Genomic DNA, 20,777 nt, shown 5'->3' with positions numbered 1-20,777 from the left:
GGCTTGTTTGAGAAGAAGACTGTTATTTGAAAATCTTTAGCTCAGACGGCTGATCATTGCATTTTTGCTGAAATTATCCAGAACACCATCATCCTTTTTTTATGTAGAACTTTGGCATGTCTTCCCAGAGTTACTTCTTATCCACTTTGCTTGCCAGGCTGTATTCAGCTTGCCTTACATATAGCAGCCAGGGCAAACCACTGATGGGCCTATATTATAGAATTGCATGTGTTTTGGGGTGTCCCTGTGGTTCTATTTCACATGAAGTATGGCTTGTAGATGATAATGGGAAAATTACTGAAGAACTGTGCAAGTCCCAATAAATCATTACTTGGATGTTTCAATAAAATCTTTCAGTCTTTATATGGAGCTTGATACAGTATTAATAATATACTTTGCTCAACACAGATGTCTTCTGATTCCATATTGAATTTCTACTTTTATGTACCTTCTGACCCTCTACTGTGCTGTCAGGGAAATGGGAATGTTTGCTTACTGAGTGTGTCAGTTTGAAATGAGTTTTTAACCTCCATATTTTGGGAAAATCTCAACAAACCAAGCTGTTCCAAAACTACTCTTCATCTAAAGTTTTATAAATTCAGATGAAGATTTCAACCTAAAAGATGTGGCTAACAAATAATGAAGGTCCTATTACAATCTAAACTAAATATAATCTCTCCGTCCCCACCCCACCCCTCTTCCGTATACTCTGCATAATCACCCAGGGGCTAAAGCAATGGATGTTGTAGTTGGATACGTCAACCTCAAGCACATCACCTTAGTTTTTTACAAAAACTAGATACTAACAGACGCCTGACCGGGGAAAAAAGATTTAATCAGTGAGAAAGGCAGTGTTAATGTTACATCTAAAGGGCCTCCTATGAAGCTGTGGAAATAATAAGAGGGAAGATGAAGTATGCATATTAGTTACAGATTCTATGCTTAAAAAAGGAGTATAGTAAGGGGAGAAGAAATGAGACCCTTTCAATCAGGGTTGTCTCCCGCTTACCTTAACTAGATGCGGGTACTAACAAGCGCATCTCACAGCAGACAGTAAGCGCTTTCATTTCCAGAACCCCCCTGAAAAAACAGACCAGACTACTGTTCTCCATTTCACAGGGCATTTGAAGAAACTCAAAGACTCACTGTGTCTTTGCGGGCAGTCAGTGGACAGCTATGCCTCTGTATATCCATGAAAAGCTCCCTACCCGTGAATCCCTCTTTTCAATACACCAGCATTTTCAAGCCTACTCGGTTATCTTCCTATATATACAACTATGCTCTTTCACGGTCAGCACCCAAGGTAGGCCTTCCCTGCTGAAGTAAAGCAATTCTATGGTGTGGCGGCCAACAATGGATTCCAGGACAGCCCATACTGTCACGATGGCAGTGTCTTAGGATTTCGCCCTCCAAAAGGGCTTTCTGGCTTTGTTTTCTCTTTAGTTTCTTAAGAAGGGAGGCCAGTGACCGGAGGAAAGCAGCAGCTCCCCAGGTGAGCAGACTAACCACAAACAAAAGACCAGGACTCTGAGACCAAAATGGGGTCCCTAATCGGAGGACCGCTTCCCTCGGTGGACGTTCGGCTTCCTGGGGGAAATCTCATTTGTTTCAAGTCAGAAAGTGGGGGAAAAGCAGAAAGAGGAGCGGCTGGAAGACTCGGGAGTATAGAATAAAAAGACCGAGCTAGGCCATCCTCAGGGCAGCGACCCAAAAGGCGATTCCCGCCCAGGGCCCAGAGGAGGAGACCGGGGTGGTGAGACCCGGCGCCGCGGACCCAGCGCAGAGCGCGACAGGACTGGGAGCCGCGCGCACTCCCCCGCCCCGCCCCGCCCCCTCCACGGCCGCCGGCACCCGGGACCTTCCCGACCCCGCGGCGGGGCCAGCCCGGGAAAGGAGCTCACCCGTTTCCAGGCACCGAGCGCAGCGGCTGCTCCGGTCCCGACCGCTCGGACAGCTCCTCGCTGTGGGCCGCGCTGCAGCAGCTTCTGCACGCTCGCCCTGCTCCGCCCGACCTCCGCTCCCCGCACGCCCCTCCCTCAGGCCGCCACGCACTGCACCCAGAGTCCCGGGCCTGAGCCCGTATTTAAAGGATTCGGCCCGAGAAGGCGGAGGCTTCATTCCCCCGCAGCCAGGCCCCCCAGGTCTCTACCCTCCACCGCATCCCTGCTCCTCCTCCCGCCACGCCAGCCCCGGGACCGCCCCTATTTCCTGCAAGCCCCAGGGGCGGGGCGAAGGGGGCGGGGCTAGGCGGAGCCAGGGGAGGCTCCGCCCCTGGCCGAGCCCGGACGAATCGGCTCGGGCCAGCTCAGCGGTCCCGCCCCTTCCGCGAGCGGCACTGGGCGGAGCTACGTGCCCGGCGAGTCCGCTGACGGCCGTGGGGCGGGGCTCCAGGTGCAGCTAGGCCGGGGTCGGGGGTCCGCGGCCGCCGGAACCCCGTGGCTTGTGGTCTGGTCCCGCTTCCCTCCCTGTGTCCCCGTCCAGGCAGACAGACAGTCGGCGCTGAGGTGATGCCGCGTGCGCGACAGGTCGGCCATAATCCAGGGACTGCGGGGGTACAGGGCCGGCTGCGGCCCGAGGGGACCGGAAGGCCTCGGCCCCCCTTCCGGTCCCCGCAGCACCCCCGAGGGCCCACCGCGTCTTCCCGGCAGGTCAGTGCGCCCGGCCGCGGAGTCCCTCCCACGCCCTCGCGGCCCGCGGCGGCCCAAGGTTTAGTCAGGTCCCTCCCCTCGTCACTTCTGGGAAGGAGGCGCCTTGCGTTAGTGGGATGCTGAGCCCTGTCATGACTGGACCGGTTAGTGCCTCCGCCCTGAGCCCGGGAGGAGACGCATGACACCACGCTCTCCAGTCGTATTTTCCAGAGAGAGTCCTGCCAAATTCGGAATCCGGCTTGTCTGTGCTGAGAGTTTGCAACATCCAACTTCCGTGTATGAGGAAGAGTAAAATTAATGTATGGAGACTGCCCGTTGTTTTTTATTTTTTTTAGATTTATTTATGATAGACATAGAGAGAGAGAGAGGCAGAGACACAGGAGGAGGGAGAAGCAGGCTCCATGCAAGGAGCCCGATGTGGGACACGCCCCGAGCACAAGGCAGACACTCGACCGCTGACCCACCCAGGTGCCCCGAGACTAACCGTTTTTAATGAGGAGGCCAGTTCTGTTCTCTTACTCCTCTCCAAAGTCATCTTAAATCTCAGATCTGAGAAGAAAAAAGCAGTCATGACTTTTTTTTTTTGGTGTTCCTCATTAAAGTAAGAATTACGTCAGGCTACATAATCTGCACTTGAAGTCAAAGATCTTTTTCAAATACGTCACGAGGAACGTGATTAGGAGTTTATAAAGGCACATTAAAATACCTCATAGATGATGGTTTTTCATTTATTTACGTTTTATTTATTTAAGTAATCTTTGCGCACATCATGGGGCTCTAGCTCACCACCAGGAGATCAAGGGCCTCATGCTCTTCTGAATGAGCCAGCCAGGCACCCCGAGATGATGGTTTTCTTCACAGGATCATGGCAACTTTAAGAAAGCTGTTGAAGGTTGATTAGACAGTTTGCTCTAGATTGTCGAAAGTATGATATGATACGTAGGTGTCGTACATTCTAAGCAGGTAAATTCATTTGTCGAACGAATATTTAGTGCCGATCGTGTGTTAGACTTTATCCTAGAGGCCACGATGCAAAATGGATTAAGACCCAATTCCTTCTTCCAAAGCTCACAGGCTAGTAGGAAAGATAAGTGAACAAGTAATTGCATTTACATGGGACAAATACTGTGCTATAGTAATCTTTTTGAACTTGGCATACACATAGATTTAAATTACCTATTACAGTTAAGTTGTAATAAAAACCACTTTTCTATTATTCTTCCCTTTGTTTTGAATTAAACATTTTTCCACCTGGTGTTCACTTTACATTCTTCATTAGTATTTTGTTTTTTGTTTTTTTTTTTTTTTAAATTTTTATTTATTTATGATAGTCACAGAGAGAGAGAGAGAGGCAGAGACACAGGCAGAGGAAGAAGCAGGCTCCATGCACCGGGAGCCCGATGTGGGATTCGATCCTGGGTCTCCAGGATCGCGCCCTGGGCCAAAGGCAGGCGCCAAACCGCTGCGCCACCCAGGGATCCCTTCATTAGTATTTTGATAGTAATCATAATCTTTGAAATAGTACAATCTCAGAAATTAAATCATAATATCAATACTAGCTAGAATGGACCTTTGGACCTAGGACTGCAGTTCTCAAAAGGTACTGACCATCCCTGAGACCCTTTCAGGACACCCAGGAAGTCAAAACATTGTCATAATAGTACTAACATTTTATTTGCTTTTTTACTCTCCTCTTCTCACAAGTACACAGTGGAATTTTCCAGAGGCTGTATGACACTTGATATGATGACAGATTAATACAGATATTATAGATTCATAAAAATGTAAAGCAATACCAGTCTTCTTATTAATTTTTAATTTGGAAATACAGCATTTTTCATAATATGTGGTTAATGTTAACATGTCATGAATTTATTATCATCAACGTTAAGGAATGCATTTTTTACAATTTGTCAATTTTCATTTCAAATAAGGTAAATACCAATAGCTGTTCAACATGATAAAATATTTTGGGGCCTCCAGATTTTGAATGTGTTAAGGAGTCCTGAGAACAAAAAGTTTGAGAACTGCTTGATGTAGACCAATTATTTTCAAATTATGTTTCCTGGAGCTCTCAGTTTCTGTGCTGGTGTGTCACTCAAGAAAGAGAATGAGTCGATGAGTGGAAGGTTAAAACAGACGGAGGTGGGGGAGCTCTGGATCTCCTACGAATATTTCCCCTTTCCTCCACATCAGAGCAGTTCTACTTTTATGTTTAGTCTGCTTTATATATCAATTTTTTGTGTAGGATTTCAATTTATATATGGGATCCTCTTAAAACTTAAAAAAAAAAAAAACCACATTGATTCATTCATTGACTAAGTATTTCTCTCCAAATGTTTCCTACATACTAGTCACTAGGAATACAATTGAGTAAAGAACGATACATTCTCTTTCCCTTCCTTCATAAACTTTACTCTTTGGGGAAACATCAATCGCACAGATAAATGTAAATTACAACTTTATTAAGGTGGGATATATATACTCTTATGAGAATATACAATAGGAGTATTTTACATAGTAGGTAGGGATGCTTCCTCAAGTTGTGATAATTGAGCTTCTAAAGGAAATATGAGAATTAGCTAGGGAAAATGAGGAGAGTAGATACAGGAATAAAATGAGTGAATGTGAGAAGAGCAATTCAGAGATAATTACAGTAATTAAGAATTAGAAATAGCATGTCCAGGGTACTAGCCATGGAGATTCAGAGAAATGAACAGATTCAAGAGATTTGATATAACTAAGTTAAACTACTGAATAAATCTTGTAAATTTTCTCCGTTTCAATATTATCCAGTATCTTTTAAAATTTTAGTAGTCCTGCAAAATACTCAGGATGCTTTTTTAAAGATTTTATTTATTTGGGGGAGAGAGAGAGTGCACATGCTCAAGAGCGGGGCAGTGGGGAGGTGGTATGAGGAGCCAGGGCAGGAGCAGAGGGAGAGGGAGGGGGAAAGAGTCTCAAGCAGACTCCATGCTGAGCATGATGTGGAGTTCTATCTTTCAAATCTGAGATAATAACCCTGAGATCAAGACCTGAGCTGAGGGCAGCCCCAGTGGCACAGCGGTTTAGTGCCACCTTCAGCCCCGGGGTGGGATCCTGGAGTCCTGGGATCAAGTCCCATGTCAGGCTCCCTGCATGGAGTCTGCTTCTCCCTCTGCCTGTGCCTCTCTCTATGTCTCTCATGCATAAATAAATAAAATCTTAAAAAAAAAAAAAGAAACATACTTGACTAAGCCACCCAGGCACTTCAATACTCAGGTTACTTTTAAAAGAATCAAGGTCACTAATTTATATGGCATTTTCTGTTTGGAATTCAGAATATCCCAACATAGGCCAACATGTCCTGTTTCTAACTCTGGACTTCAGCTTTAGCAAAAGTATGAAATGAAGTGGATTTGAGTTATCTTGACTAATCACCATAAGGGCCTGCCCCCATACAACAGTCCAGTTTACTCTGGAGAATTTTATCCCTGGTTAATGGACCATAGTAAGGTTTTACTTGGATGAAAGGTAAGCTTTTCTTTTGTAAAATGGGTATATCATTCATATCTTAGGCTTAATGATTTTGGGAAAGGGTACCTGTGGAAATTGAGGAGCTGGAAATTTATTTCCTTAAATACATCTGTGTAAGACAAAAACTAAAATATAGTGTCAGAAATTGACAGTTTGCAGTCTTGCAAATTCTCTTGTAGTTCCTGCATTGTGATCTTGCTGTCACTTTACCCCAAAATTGTATTAAATAGAGGTAATTTCGAATGTGGAGTAGAGATTCTACTTGGTTTGTTCATTGAGGGAGCCAAGTAGGTTTAGGTGAAAACGGTACAAATTAAGACTTAGATCTTCTTTTGCTTCTTTGTGTATTTTGGCCAAATAGAGTGAAAGGAATTAAGTGATACCAACAGTATGGTTAGTTATGCAAGTGACTGAAGTGAGAGGGATACATATGAACCTTTGTTAGGGGAGAGCATGAAGATTGCTTTGCATTGCACTTTTTTTTTCTTTGTATGTCTGAAAGGAAAAACTGTGCCAGACCATACATAGTTTTCCAAAATTCTTTTAGGAATATACAAACAATAAAGTTAGAAATTCCAGGTCTAAGAGCACCTGGGTGGCTCAGTGAGTTAAGCATCTGCCTTCAGCTTAGGTCATGATCCCGGGATCCTGGGATGGAGCCTCACATAAGGGAGTGAGTCTTGCAAGGAGCCTGATGTGGGACTCGATCCCGGACCCCAGGATCAGGTCCTGAGCCAAAGACAGATGCTCAACCACTGAGCCACCCATGCATCCCCCTGCCTCCCTTCTTGATGCACAGCTCATCTTCCACATAGCAGCCAGAGTGAGATTTTAAGTTCATAAATCATACATTGCTCACCCTCTATTCCAAGGGCTTTTGTACTCATAATAAACCCTGAAGTCCTTATTTTGGATTTCAAGATCCTATAAGATATAGACCCTACTGCTTTTGCTTTAGAGACAGACGGGGGGTGGGGGGGGTAGGGAGGAGAGAGAGAGAGAGAGAGAAAACGTGATTTGGGAGAGGGGCAGAGCGGGAAGGAGAAGGCCAGGCAGACTGCATACTGAGGAGGCCCAAGGCAGGGCTCAGTCTCACAACCCTGAAATCATGACCTGAGCCAAAATCAACAGTTGGATGCTTAAGTGACTGAGCCCCCCAGGCGCACCTGTAGACCTTACTTCAGATCTCAACTTGTACAGGTCATTTGGCCTTATTCTGGTTCCTTGAAAATGCCAATGATGCCTCAGTCTTTGCACTTTTTTTCTCTTGGAAAACCACCCAGAATCTTGCATAGCTGCATCATTCGGGTCTCACCCCAAATATCATCTCTCTCTTTTAAAAGATTTTATTTAGGGACACCTGGATGGCTCAGCGGTTGAGCACCTGCCTTCGGCTCAGGGCGTGATCCTGGAGTTCTGGGATCGAGTCCCGCATCAGGCTCCCTGCATGGAGTCTGCTTCTCCCTCTGCCTATGTCTCTGCCTCTCTCTTTCTGTGTCTCTCATGAATAAATACAATCTTAAAAGAAATTTAAACAAATTTTTAAAAATAAAAGATTTTATTTGAGAGTGAGAGAGAGTGGGGTGGGGAGGGGCAGAAGGAGAGGAAGAAGCAGACTGCCTGCTGAGCAGAGAGACAGCCACCGGACTCCATCCCAGGACCCTGGGATGATGACCTGAGCCGAAGGCAGACGCTTAACCTCCTGAGAAACCCAGGCACCCTCCAAATATCATCTCTTCAGAAAGCTCTTTCACCATGATTATATCTTAATTTCTCTTTAGCAATTAGTCCCTGAAATATTAGCTTGTTAGCTTTTGTATTTGGCCCTTGTAAATACAATATAAACTTCTTGAGCACAGGGACTAAAAACAAATGGCCTTACCACCACAAGAATTCGTGTTTCCTGAAGACCATTAAGTCTATTATGTGAAGAATGAATATTCATCCTATTAACAATTGTGATCCAAGTCCTTACTAAGTAATAATCCCACCTTTATTCATTATTATGACAGTGGTGTTTTTGTTTCCTTGGCATGTTTTTTTCCTTGCTTGCTTTTTTTCTTTTTTCTTTCTTTTCTTCCTCTTCCTCCCTCCCTCCCTCCCTCCCTCCCTCCCTCCCTCCCTCTCTTCCTTTCCTTATTTTTTTTTTAACAAACAGTTGTTTTAAGATTTTATTTATTCATGAGAGAACAGAAAGAGAGGCAGAGAGACAGGCAGAGAGAGGAGAAGCAGGCTCCATGCAAGGAGCCCGATGCAGGACTTGATCCTGGGAATCTGGGATCATGCCCTGAGCGAAAGGCAGATGCTCAACCACTGAGCCACCCAGGCATCCCCGTTCTTATTTTTAACAGAGCTTTCTCATGAACTGAACAGGCTTATTTTATGGCCAACCATGAAGAATGACATTTCCCTTCCTCATCCCCCCAAGAAAAAAATTGAGAGGGATGTCTGGGTGGCTCAGTAGTTGAGCGTCTGGCCTTTAGTCCGGGGTGTGACCCTGGAGTCCTGGGATCGAGTCCTGCATCAGGCTCCCTGCATGGAGCCTGCTTCCCCCTTTGCCTGTGTCTCTGCTTCTCTCTCTGTGTCTCTCATGAATAAATAAATAAAATAAAATCTTAAAAAAAAAAAAAGAAAAAATTGAGAAAATAAAAATGGATTATTTTTAAGCATCAGGAAAAACTCTGAAATAACACTATTAAAAGTAACTCTACTGCAGAAGAATTTAAGGTTTCACTTAGTTCCCTACCCATATATGGAAATCAGCTAATATAAATATAATTAAATTTTTTATAATAATTTTTGCTTTTGTTTTTTCATCTCTAGAACTAAAAACACAAGGTTTAGCTTTTTTTTTTTTTTTTTTTTTAAGACTTATTTTAGAAAGAGAGAGAGCGTAAGGGGGTGGGCAGAGGGAGAGGGAGAGAAAGAATCTCCAGCAGGCCACACGCTGAGCCCAGAGCCGAGGTGGGGCTTAATGGGGCCCAATGCAGGGGCCCAATGCACAGGTTGATCTCACCACCCTGAGATCACGACCTGAGCAGAAATCAGGAGTCAGGCATTTAACCAACTGAGCTACCCAAGTGCCCCAGGTTTAGCATTCTTAATACCAGTGGTTCTTACCCTTAGCACCTATAGATGCCTAAGTCAAACCCTATACCAGAACCTCTGAAGTGTGGGACCGAAGTATCAGGTTTTTATTTTATTTTAAAGATTTTATTTATTTATTCATAGAGACACACACAGAGAGAGAGGCAGAGACATAGGCAGAGGGAGAAGCAGGCTCCATGCAGAGAGCCCGACGTGGGACTTGATCCAGGGTCTCCAGGATCACGCCCTGGGCTTCAGGCGGCGCTAAACCACTGCGCCACCAGGGCTGCCCAGGTTTTTATTTTATTTATTATTTTTTAAAGATTTTATTTATTTACTCATGAGAGACACAAAGAGAGAGAGGCAGAAACGCAGGCAGAGGGAGAAGCAGGCTCCATGCAGGGAGCCTGATGTGGGACTTGATCCTGGGTCTCCAGGTTCAGGCCCTAAGCTGAAGGCAGGTGCTGAACCTCTGAGCCACTTGGGCTGCCCAGTACCAGGTTTTTAAAGCTTTCAAAGGGCAGCCAAAGTTGAGAGCTGTTAGCCTAATAGTTTGCTCTTTAGCTTTTATTGCATGGGTTTATTTACCTATTAGTCAAAATGTATTTGCTTTCCAGTTTACCTTTCAAGGATTTTAAAATCTTGATTGGAAACTGTGATATTCTATGTTTTAATCTTTAATGTTTTTCTCATGCCAAGCTCTGACCTAAAGGTGCCATTGTCCATTCTTAGTAGGGTGAATTCTTTGCAATGGAAATTCAGTGGAACTGCCCCAAATAAATATCCTGTTTCCATACAACTTCAGGTTTTGAAAAGGGAGAGTGTGTGTGTGTGGGTGTGTGTGTGTGTGGGTGTGTATGTGTATGTGCATGTGTTATTGGAACAGTGGGGGCCTTTACATAATAGTATTTATTTAGGACTTTACAAAGCATTTTTACAGACATTTCATTTGATCTTTTTACTTTAGCTCTATGTAAAGTGCTATCATATTTAAATGAGGAAAAGAGTCACATAACTAGTTTTCCCTTAATGTAGGCCGCTCAAGATACCATTAGTCATTTAGTTATCAAAAACTAACATTCACATAGTTTCATAAGAAGGGAATGTGTTGTAACATACTGAATGAATATAGTAGAAATGATAACCCAGGGCACTTGGGTAGTTCAGTCAGTTATGCGCTGGCTCTTGGTTTCAGCTCAGGTCATGATCCCAGGGTTGTGAAATCAAGCCCTATGTAGGGGGTCCGCACTCAGCATGGTGTCTGCTGGAGATTCTCTCTCTCCCATTCCCTCTGCCCCTCCTTCCATTCTCTCTTGGTCATGCTTGTGCTCTCTCAAATAAAATCTTAAAAAAGAGGAAAAAAATGATAACCCAGCTCTCTTTTAAGCCAGCTATTAAAGAGATTTGCAAAAATGTAAAACAGTGCCATTCTTATCACTGAATTTTCATTTTGGAAATTGGTTATTTTTTTCATAAAAACCTTTATGTTAGCATGTAGTGGGCTTACTGTTATTTTAAAATACTTAATACTTTTAAATGTTCTGTTTTAATTTTGGGTACAGTATAGATAGATGATAAATAGATAGGTAGACAGATAGACAGATAGATGATAGATAGATATAACAATGCATATGAACAAAAATTCTTTGGGGTCCCCAAATCAGAAAGTTTGAGAATCACTATAAGCTATATGCAATCTTTTAGCTGTAAGAAAGCTAAAAATCTGAATGAATTCTTTACCTTAACATTAAGCCCAACTCACACAAAGCTACTTGAGGACTTCTTCCCCAAGGCTAAACACTATTAGCAATACTAAATATTTTTATTGCACATGAGACAATCACTCAAATTAAAATAGAAGTTTGAGAACTGAACAAAAATTACAGATAAGTGATAGAGAACACCAATTGTCAGCTTTCTTCAACAGAAACATCCTTTCAATATCTGATACTTTTGTAGATTAGCATTGGAATTTATGACAAGATTATTATTATTTTTGAATTTATTTATTCATGAGAGACAGAGACAGAGAGGCAGAGGGAGAAGCAGGCTCCATGCAAGAAGCCCGATGCGGGACTCGATCCCGACCTGGGATCATGCCTTGAGCCAAAGGCAGATGCTCAACCGCTGAGCCACCCAGGGGTCCCACAAGATTATTTTTATTACAAGTATATTACAATTAGTCAAGCTTAACTGTTGCCAGTTTATACCTATTTATGTGACTTTTGAGTTCTTAAAATATTATGACACAATGAATTCTTTGGATGTTGTGGAGAGAGAAAATTAATCTCTGTTCTTCAATGGAGAAATTATAATTTTCAATTATACTTTAAGCTTTAAGCCTTGTATTTTCTGATTTAGCTTTGGCTAATGGAAATCATGCTTGAAGCTTGAGAACACCAGCTTTCAGTAGGCCGTGGTTAGTGAAACCCTCTGGGAAAGAGGATGTTGACAGAGGTACGACGATGTGAGAACAGAGTAAAATGTAGTTTTTAAGAAAAGGGTTTTAGATTAAAATGGAAGGCTAAGCAAATTTGCAAGGATATAAATATTAATCCATTTGTTGGGAATGTAGGCTCTGATATCAGATTTGTATCTGTTCTGTATGTTGTCACCACAAAATTCTACTTGCTGGATTAATTGTAAGGAATCCCCTTTAAGACACCCAGACTTCCAGTTTAATGTTTATATACTAGTTATCAGGGAAAGCTGCATTCAGGCCCGGGTCTGTAATGCCTTTTTAATGTACAATGCCTCTTCCTTTGGCACTGAATTAATGAGTGACTATATAACAGATTCATTTTTTTTAAAGATATTTATGTATTTATTTATTTATTGGTGGGGGGGGGATGGGTTGGGGAGGCTGAGGGAGAAAAAGAATCCTAAGCTGGCTCCATGCCCAGCATGGAGGAGCCCCATGGGGCTGGATTTCACAATCCCAAAATCATGACCTGAGCCAAAATCAAGAGTTGGACACTCAAATGACTGAGCCACCCAGGCACCCCAACAGATTCATTTCTTTAAAAACAACATGGAGAGTGTCTGGGTAGCTCAGCTGGTTAAGTGTCTGCCTGCGGGTTGGTCATGATCTCAGGGTCCTGGGACAGAGCTTCACAGCAGGCTCCCTGATCTGCGGGGCATCTGCTCCTCCTTCTCACTCTGCCTGCCACACCCCCTGCTTCTGCTCTGTCAAATAAATAAAATGTTTCAAAAAAAAATTTAAAAATGTGTATGGTACTTAAGAGATGGCTCTTTGTATAAAAAATGTTAATTATCACGATTAAAAATAAAAAACAACATAGAAGACTTATTCCATGATGCTGAATCTGCTATGTAGTATTCGTGTTTGTTTGTTTTTAAGGATTTTATTTATTTATTCATGAAAGACACAGAGAGACAAAGGCAGAGACGTAGGCAGAGGGAGAAGCAGGCTCCAGGCAGGGGGCCTGATGTGGGACTTGATCCTGAGACTGAGGCTCACGCCCTGAGCCAGAGGCAGGTGCTCACCTGCTGAGCCACCCAGGTGTCCCTTGTGCTCTTTAATTCGCTCAGTTCTTCAAAATAAATAAAAACAATGCAATTCAAATCCATTCATCATGAACACATAGCCTGTTTGAGCTTATGAGCAGTATAGGAACCAGATATTTTAAAGTAAGGCCTCTGGTATTACAGGGATTCTAAGTATTTTTTTCTCATTCCCATATTTCCTAGAAATAAGCAGTTTTGTACAAGGAAATATGCTTTTCCTTTTCTTTAGATTTTATTTATTTGACAGAGACCATAAGCAGAGGGATCAGGAGAAGGAGAAGCAAGCTCCCTGCTGAACAGGACCCTGGGATCATAACCTGAACCAAAGGCTGATGTTTAACTGACTTAGCCATCCAACCCCCGCCCCTTGCTTTAAGACTTATTTTATTTTTTAAAGATTTTATTTATTTATGAGCGACAGGGTGGGGGAGGGGCAGAGACACAGGCAGAGGGAGAAGCAGGCTCCATGCAGGGAGCCCAACGTGGGACTTGATCCCAGGTCTCCAGGATCACGCCCTGGGCTGCAGGTGGCGCTAAACCGCTGTGACACCAGGGCTGCCCAGACTTATTTATTTTAGAGGGAGAGTAGGGGGAGGGGCAGAGGGAGAAGGAAAGAGAGAGAATCCCAAGCAAACTCCCCACTAAGTGAGGAGCCCAACGCATGGCTTAATCCCCACAACCTTGAGATCATGACCTGAGCCCAAATCAAGAGTTGGATGTCCAACTGACTGAGCCACCCAGGTACCCTGGGAATATTCTTTTTTGATATGAAAATTATTTTTAAAACTACACATGCTATTTTTCATCTTACATATTCCCTGCTTCCCAAACACCTCCTCCCACCTCCCTTTCAAGAGACATCTTAGTTTGGCATCTGATGGTTGAAAATGTTTTCTGTAAGGGCACCTGAGTGCACCTGAGTCTTCGCTCAGCAGGGAGTCTGCTTGTCCCTCTTCCTCTCCCTCTGCCCTTAACCCTGCTCCTGCTCTCTCTCAAATAAATGAATATGTTAAAAAATATTTTCTGTATAATTATGATTAACACCCATTCTAAAGCAGAAATAGTTAAGCAAAAAGTAAATACAAACACTGTTGAAATGTTTATTGAAGCAACATAGCCCATTTGTTTGAGAATAGATATGTATGCAAAGTTAAGTTCCCCAGGGGAAAAGATCACATTGATAACTCCAGTTTCTAAAAATCTGAGCATCACATAATCACAGGTAGTGTTTATGAACTTTTTAGTGGGGAAAAAAATCAACTCTATAAACAGATTTGGAACTGAGACAACTATCAAATGAAATGGCAGGAAGCAAAAAAAAAAAACTTGTTTTATTAGAATTCTTTCTGAGAGGAAAACTAATATTGCAAAAACATTTAATGAAAACTTAGTTTTATGGGAGTTCAGATATCTATTGACATATAAATGAAAAACTTTAGCCTAAAATCATTATTTCCAGTAAATTATGTATTTCACAAATTTTGCTAAAGAATACTTAAGTATCACATAGACACTGACATCATAACCATGCCAGAGCAATTTTACCATTTTTACATGTATATGAGAATTAATGATCTTTAGTATCTGGGTGCATTCCAGGTCATAGAACAAAAGCAAAGTTTTTACTTTTGTGTGTGTTCAGTAGTTACATGTCTTAACACTATTAGATATTATTCTCTCAAAGCAAATGTCCATTAATCCTGTATTCTAGGAAGAAATTAAAAAGAACTAAAGAAACATAATTGCAATCTAAGTTCCTAGAGATTCTCAGAATCCCTACTTCTGAATATTGGCCCCATTGCTATTACATAAATATTCTTCTTGTAACTTAAAGTTCTCTCTATGGAATGTTTTTAGTTAGGGGTAAAAAGTCTTACAAAGAAACTGTTTAAGAAGGGATGTAAGCATTTTACTAAGCAAAAGATGCTTGCTTCATTTCCCACAAAAGCCAAACAAAACAATACATTACTAATGTTTTCTATTTATTCATTAATAAAAAGTGCATAGTACAAGCCCTTTATCCCAGTCCAAGTACTCAGTAAAAGATTACAATAAACCCTGGATGGCACAGACATGATTTGTTTGGCATGATTTAAACATTTAAAAACAGCAATTAATATTCAGTACATCACATGACCACTTTCGCTTTTAACAAAGTAATCAGACATGACAACAAATACATCTGATTTTTCCTTTAGAAATATTATGTTAAGACTAAATCTACTATTACAACAACAAAAATTTAACCCATTATGTGTAAACTCTTCATTTCTCCTTCAAGTTGCTGTTTTATGTCTTAAGCTGATGAGCTGGTCAAATTTTAGCACTTTTATTTAGAGTGACAAATTCAGAGTGATCAATTTCCAAGCTTCCTTTGAAAATATGAGAAATCAGTAATTCTATAAACACTATCACATCACATACCACAATGACACTAAAAGTAACCAGGGAATAGCTGAACCTAATACTTTGGAAAATCTCTGCAAGTTATTTAAAAAATGACTTGCTGGCCATGGGATAGTGCTTAGATAGATACATGATAAAATCTTTTACTATACACAGTTCCAATGTTAACTTTTTCCATATGGAAAGCAAGAAAACATTTTGTATAAGGGACATTAAATGACTCTAAAACAATATAAACGTAATATTATTTGTGGAATATTTAAGAGCCAAAAGTGATTAAAATATGAAGCTTTATCTTTCTTTTTTCCAGATTTAAAAATGATTATAGCCACAGTTCAGGTGAATGTTTACAAGCCAAGTAATGAATATGAATGTGCTAAATAAAAAGGCCACATGTAGAAGCTTTAAGAATTAAATAGAATAATATAAGTTACTAGTTAGATTACCAGGAATACTTTATATGCAGTAGTACTCAGTCTTTCTCAGGAATGCAGAGAAATTTTACAAGCAAAAAACCCAAAACTAAGTATTTCTCTAGGAACTTTTGTTGCTAATTAGATGGTCCATATAGAAAAGGTTAATACACCAGAGATGTACTGTCAATTTAGTGTATGTGACAGAAATGAAGAACCAGGAATAAGAATCTAGATTTGTAGGTCTCTAGCTAACACTAGATATTCTGTTTCCATGTCAAGGCCAACTGGTTTCAACCAAAGCCAGTTCTCAATTATTTGTGAGCCACAGATTCAGTGAATGCATCAGTATCTCTGCCAGAGACTGGCTTTCTAGCAGCTTAGACAACAGAGTATTAGGATATATGTGCAAGCCTTCAAAGTCCTGGGGGCAAGGGCAGAAAAAGGAATGCTTATGGAGATTTAGCTCCATCAAATGCCATCCCTGCCCTTTCTGCATTAAATACTGGAATAGCTATAAAGCTGGGAAGGCTTCCAGTAGACCACAGCAAGACAAAACCTTAAATCTATGGTGCTCATTTATCCAAGTTTTCACTTACCTTGTTATGATCTCTCAATTAGCACAACTAATTAAGAGTAGGTTATATTATGTCAAGAAGTTGAGCACAAAGCTAAGATGCACAGAAGGAACGCAAGCAGTCAATATTGGATTATATAATGAAATGAAGCCCTTAAAAAGTGTATGGCCTAAAATGTAATCATAATAAAGGGGAAAAAATACCCTAGGAGCGTCACACAATTGTATCAGAGACTCTATTAAACAGTACAATGATATAGAGAAGTTTATTAGTTCATACAAGTAATTTCTCAGATCGATACAGTGAAAAGCTAGACTGATCTGGGGGGAAAATCCTTACATGATAGCAAAATATCTTCTAGTCCCCATAAACCATCTGTAATCACTTGCTAAGAAAAAAATTCCATAACCACATAGGTCATGCAGACTTGTTTCTTATGCCATGTGTATTCATTTTCTTTCAAAGTGAGCAAAACAATGCAACCTTTTACTTTTTATACATTTCAAAATTTTACTTTTATTAATGGAGCTCCCCACCCCAATCCATCTTTTTACTAAAGAAGAATGATATAAGGGGTGAGAAAAAGATCCTTGATTGCGTTTTCATTTTCCTCCTTTTCCCTTGGAGTAAACCAAGAATTCATCAAATATTTTCTAAAGTCAGAAGGATAACAAAAGACTCGATTTTTTCTTCACAGAAAAAAAACAGACTAAATAAGTAAATAGCATTCAAATGTCAGTTAACGAAATAGGCCCCCATTATAGCTTTAAGATAGTTCCATTTAACAGGGAAGTGTTAGAACAGAAAAGAAGGTTCCTGAGAGGCACCCATTTAACAAATAAATTATAGCTTAAATTATTACTGTATAGAATATACCTGGCAAAGGCAGAAAGAATTAACTTTTTCCCTCCTTTTGCAAACCTTGTAAGGCTATAATGGACTGTAAATCATCCACCATATTTAAATCACGTTTATTTAAAGTTCTCCTAATATTAGACATTTTTGTGGGAATAAAAAACTTAGTAAACAACTATTTCATTTCTTTTCCTCTCCTTTCCTAGCCACATAAGCCAGTTGTAGTGGATGACACAGATTTGTAAAATATTCCAAAGGCTGCCACAGTCCTAAGAACTAGAAAAAACTGCCACCCACAAATAAACATCAAGGTAAATGTAAATACAGTGTGGTTCTAATTTTTTTTCATACAATCTCAGACAACCCCAAGTAACTTTATAAATACCTTATGAAAAAAAGCAATTTTAAAACCTATCAAAACTATTTAAAATATTTAAAGGCAGAGATCTCAAATTTCCTTCAATCAGGCCAGAAATCATCACAAAAAATTATGATCACAGTTACAAATAGAATGAGTGGAATGTTTAAGTTTAGGATAACCAAAAAAGCCCATGTAACTTTTTTAATATAATTATTTACTCAAATATACTGTAAAAAGGAATGGTGACAACACAGGAAGCAAAAATAAGCTTGCAAGTGAAATTTCTAGAAGCTCATGGAAACAATACCATCCCATATTGCAGATGCAAAAGGAAAAACAGTCTAATGGGGTTAAGAGTACTCTGGTCATCTTCGTTCATTTGGTCGTGCAAGGTGTTAACTATTTTCACTTCCCGTATCACAAAGTTAGTCCACAGGAGGGGCTGGTGGATCTTGTCCCTGGCATTAGAAAGACAGAAATTATGGAACTGATTTCTTGAATCCCAGTGCAACCAATCTAACACACACAGTAAGAACTGAGCAGCGTGCCCCCACCCTCCAATCTCTAATCATATACCTATTGGGACTTTTCATGTTTTTGTACGAGGAACTTAGATTAATACTATAATTCACCAATGGTTGTCTCATTCCTCCCTGTAGCACAGAAGAAAAGACAATTGTGTAACAGTAATAGGACTTGGAAGAAACTGCTCTCCCTCACAGCACCACAGGTGACATTTAAACCAACAAAGCATCTCTCCTGCTTAAGGTGACTGGGCACACGCTATAATCAAAGTGAAGGCAGAGACTTTTGCTTCTCACTACAGAATGTCAATGAGGAAAGCATGTGGCTCCAGCTGCTACTGACAAGCATTCTATGACCACAAAGGGAACCCACTTTGAAATGAAGCTGATGATAGGAAGAAAGAAAGTAGGTTTTTGAGGATACTGTTAAGCAATCTAAACACTGACCCTACCTCTCTGGATTTTCTGATGTGAAAACCAATAAAGCCACTTGTTTAAACCAGGCGGAGCTGATCTTTTTTATTTGCAAGAGGAAGTATTTGAACTGGAAAGGAAAGATCAGAGCTTTTAGGAATCTTCAGGAAGATTTCATTTATTTATTTTACTCTGACATGCTATATGAGGCCCCAGTTGAGAGTGGTCAATTTTTCAGCTTGAAATTAGTCAGTATGTTTTCTTGCTTATTCTTAGAGCAATGGCTCTACTATCCTAGAACTACTGGCCTACAATGAAATAAGGTTTAGGGGCTGTCATCTTAAATTTCTGTTACTTTTAATGGCTTCTAGGCCAGCTTATTAAGTTGGATTTCTTTAGCTCCAAATGTTGAGGAAGTTTCTCTTTGATATTAAAGTAATAAAACTGTATGTAGAAAGTAAGAAAAAAAGATTGATGAGAAAGCATCTCATCAAGATAATATACAAGCTGTTTTATGGATACCTTTTCTTCAAGAGAAACAAAAAATAAATTTAGGCTTTTTATTGTGCTAATGATGCCTTCCTTCTTTCTTAAAGTCAGCATGGCTACATATCTAAATGTTTTATTCCTAAAAAAAAAAAAAAAAAAAACCAAGAAACCAAAAACAAAAACACTGGGCAATTATCAATCCACATCTGCTTTCTCCTACATAAGAAATTAGTTTAACTTCTAATTATTAACAAAACAAGATCATGGAAAAGAAGAAATTCTTTTAGGAATTCCACATGAAGGTTGGAGAAGGGAACTAGTGGGATAATTTGGTGTTCAACAAGTGAACTCATCATGTAAATAAATACCTTTAAAGAGGTAATATCCAAGTCAAATAGAAAAGGAGGGGGATCCCTGGGTGGCTAAGTGGTTTGGCGCCTGCCTTTGGCCCAGGGCGAGATCCTGGAGTCCCGGGATCAAGTCCCCCATCAGGCTCCAGGCATGGAGCCTGCTTCTCCCTCTGCCTGAGTCTCTGCCTCTCTCTCTCTCTCTCTCTCATAAATAAATAAATCTTTAAAAAAAAAAATAGAAAAGGAAAAAATATAGATACTGGTTCTCAAAACGATTAAAATGAATCCTTCAATGAAGTTTCTGTTAAAGTCAGCACCAAAAACTCCCTATTGGGTCACTTTATTTATCATATTTTTTATCTAGAAGGTTTTAAAAATGGTAGTAATCATGACTATCAAGATTTACCAACATGAATGATCCTACTTCTCCTTTGTCAGTTCAGTTGATCTATTATGCTACAGAACTGGAAGAGCTTAAGAGAAACTGGATGGGGAAACAGGATTTCACCAGATAGGCTCACGGCCTCTGTTGCATTTAATAGCTAGAACAGAAGGTGAGAAACCAAAGTAGAGGGAAAAACACTTGAACTGTAGCTGACAAGAGAATTTAGGGAGCTGGAACCACGAGAAGGAGGGGGTCAACTGTGAGGAACTGGGGAGTAGAACACTGATATTTGAGAAATACTGCCGTGTATTATTATGAACTGGATCCTTTTTTTTATTAAGAAAGACCAGAATGCAGGTGAAGATTGGAATTTATTTTAAAATTCTTTTTGGGCTACTGGTCTGTGCTTTTCTCTGTATGTAACTCCATGAAGACTAAGCCATTTGGGGTGGCAAGATTTACGAGGACTGCCCTGGAAGAACTTATTCTGTGAGTTAAATCTTCCTTTTGCTAATTCTGGTATTTCAGTCGAAACAAACTCTCTCATTCCCAGGCCACACCCATCCCTTACCCAAATGAATTTCTAATACATAACACTTACATTATGAGGACTGGTTGGCTTGCCAGTTAGGTTGGATCCTCTTAGATTAGGAGGTCTCAGTAGAAACAAGATCACTGCAATAACCATCCAGGCCATCAAGATCATGGTAATACTGATGCCATTATCACCAGAGGGCCCTGGTACTAAAGACAAACAAAAAATATATTTGCAACAAAAACTGTAGCATGGTTATAATACTGTTAGATAATGTAAAAAGAAATTCTAATGTTTAAGTGCCAATTTCAAAAATTGTATTAAAATTTAAAAATTATATAAATAGGGGCACCTGGGTGGCTCAGTTGGTTAAGCAGCTGCCTTCGGCTCAGGTCATGATCCCAGGGTCCTGGGATCAAGCCCTGCATTGGGCATCCAGCTCAGCTGGGAGTCTGCCTCTCCCTCTCCTTCTACTCCTCTCCCCTGCTTGTGCTCTCCCTCTCAAATGAATAAATAAAATCTTTTTAAAGACTATAAATAATCTTAAAAAGTACAATTATGAAATACTACATTTTCAATTTCCCTTTCCTCTTGTGAGAAAATCTATATACTAAACAGTATAAAATAGTCATAGGACAAAACCTATTATATGAAGATTTTAATATTTTGGTGTGATCGAATTCTTTGA

At 40.6% G+C, this 20,777-nt stretch overlaps 2 protein-coding genes and 1 long non-coding RNA gene across 10 annotated transcripts in view; 1 reads left to right on the top strand and 2 right to left on the bottom strand.

Annotated features, from left to right (window-relative positions):
- The window catches only part of UGDH (UDP-glucose 6-dehydrogenase), a 29,320-nt gene extending 27,141 nt beyond the window's left edge, over positions 1-2,179 (bottom strand). The window contains exon 1 of the mRNA XM_038533447.1: positions 1,902-2,179. The gene's annotated coding sequence lies outside the window, so the exon portion shown is untranslated. The remainder of the gene's footprint in view (positions 1-1,901) is intronic.
- A 160-nt stretch (positions 2,180-2,339) lies between these two features.
- LOC119871252 lies at positions 2,340-18,418 on the top strand. 2 transcript variants are annotated; one of them, XR_005357282.1, is made up of 2 exons: positions 2,340-2,648; positions 18,052-18,418. It is a non-coding gene; the product is annotated as an uncharacterized LOC119871252 (long non-coding RNA). The 2 variants fall into 2 exon arrangements; XR_005357281.1 differs by having other exon boundaries at positions 2,340-2,947.
- The window catches only part of SMIM14 (small integral membrane protein 14), a 94,711-nt gene continuing 77,294 nt past the window's right edge, over positions 3,361-20,777 (bottom strand). For 3 of the 7 annotated variants that reach the window (XM_038533452.1, XM_038533453.1, XM_038533451.1), the window contains 3 exons: positions 20,156-20,298; positions 18,369-18,460; positions 14,741-17,850 (listed from right to left, as the gene is read on the bottom strand). In XM_038533452.1, the coding sequence (XP_038389380.1) occupies positions 17,685-17,850; positions 18,369-18,460; positions 20,156-20,298 (401 nt within the window). In that variant the 3' untranslated portion in view covers positions 14,741-17,684. Of the gene's footprint in view, positions 3,724-14,740; positions 17,851-18,368; positions 18,461-20,155; positions 20,299-20,777 lie in introns of those variants that run through there. The other 4 variants (XM_038533454.1, XM_038533455.1, XM_038533456.1 and 1 more) reach the window with 4 other exon arrangements.

The sequence above is a fragment of the Canis lupus genome, chromosome 3 (assembly GCF_011100685.1).
Source record: "Canis lupus familiaris isolate Mischka breed German Shepherd chromosome 3, alternate assembly UU_Cfam_GSD_1.0, whole genome shotgun sequence".
NCBI lineage: Eukaryota > Metazoa > Chordata > Mammalia > Carnivora > Canidae > Canis > Canis lupus.
The sequence above is the reverse complement of the archived record's forward strand: the minus strand, read 5'-3'. Positions and strand labels throughout refer to the sequence as shown.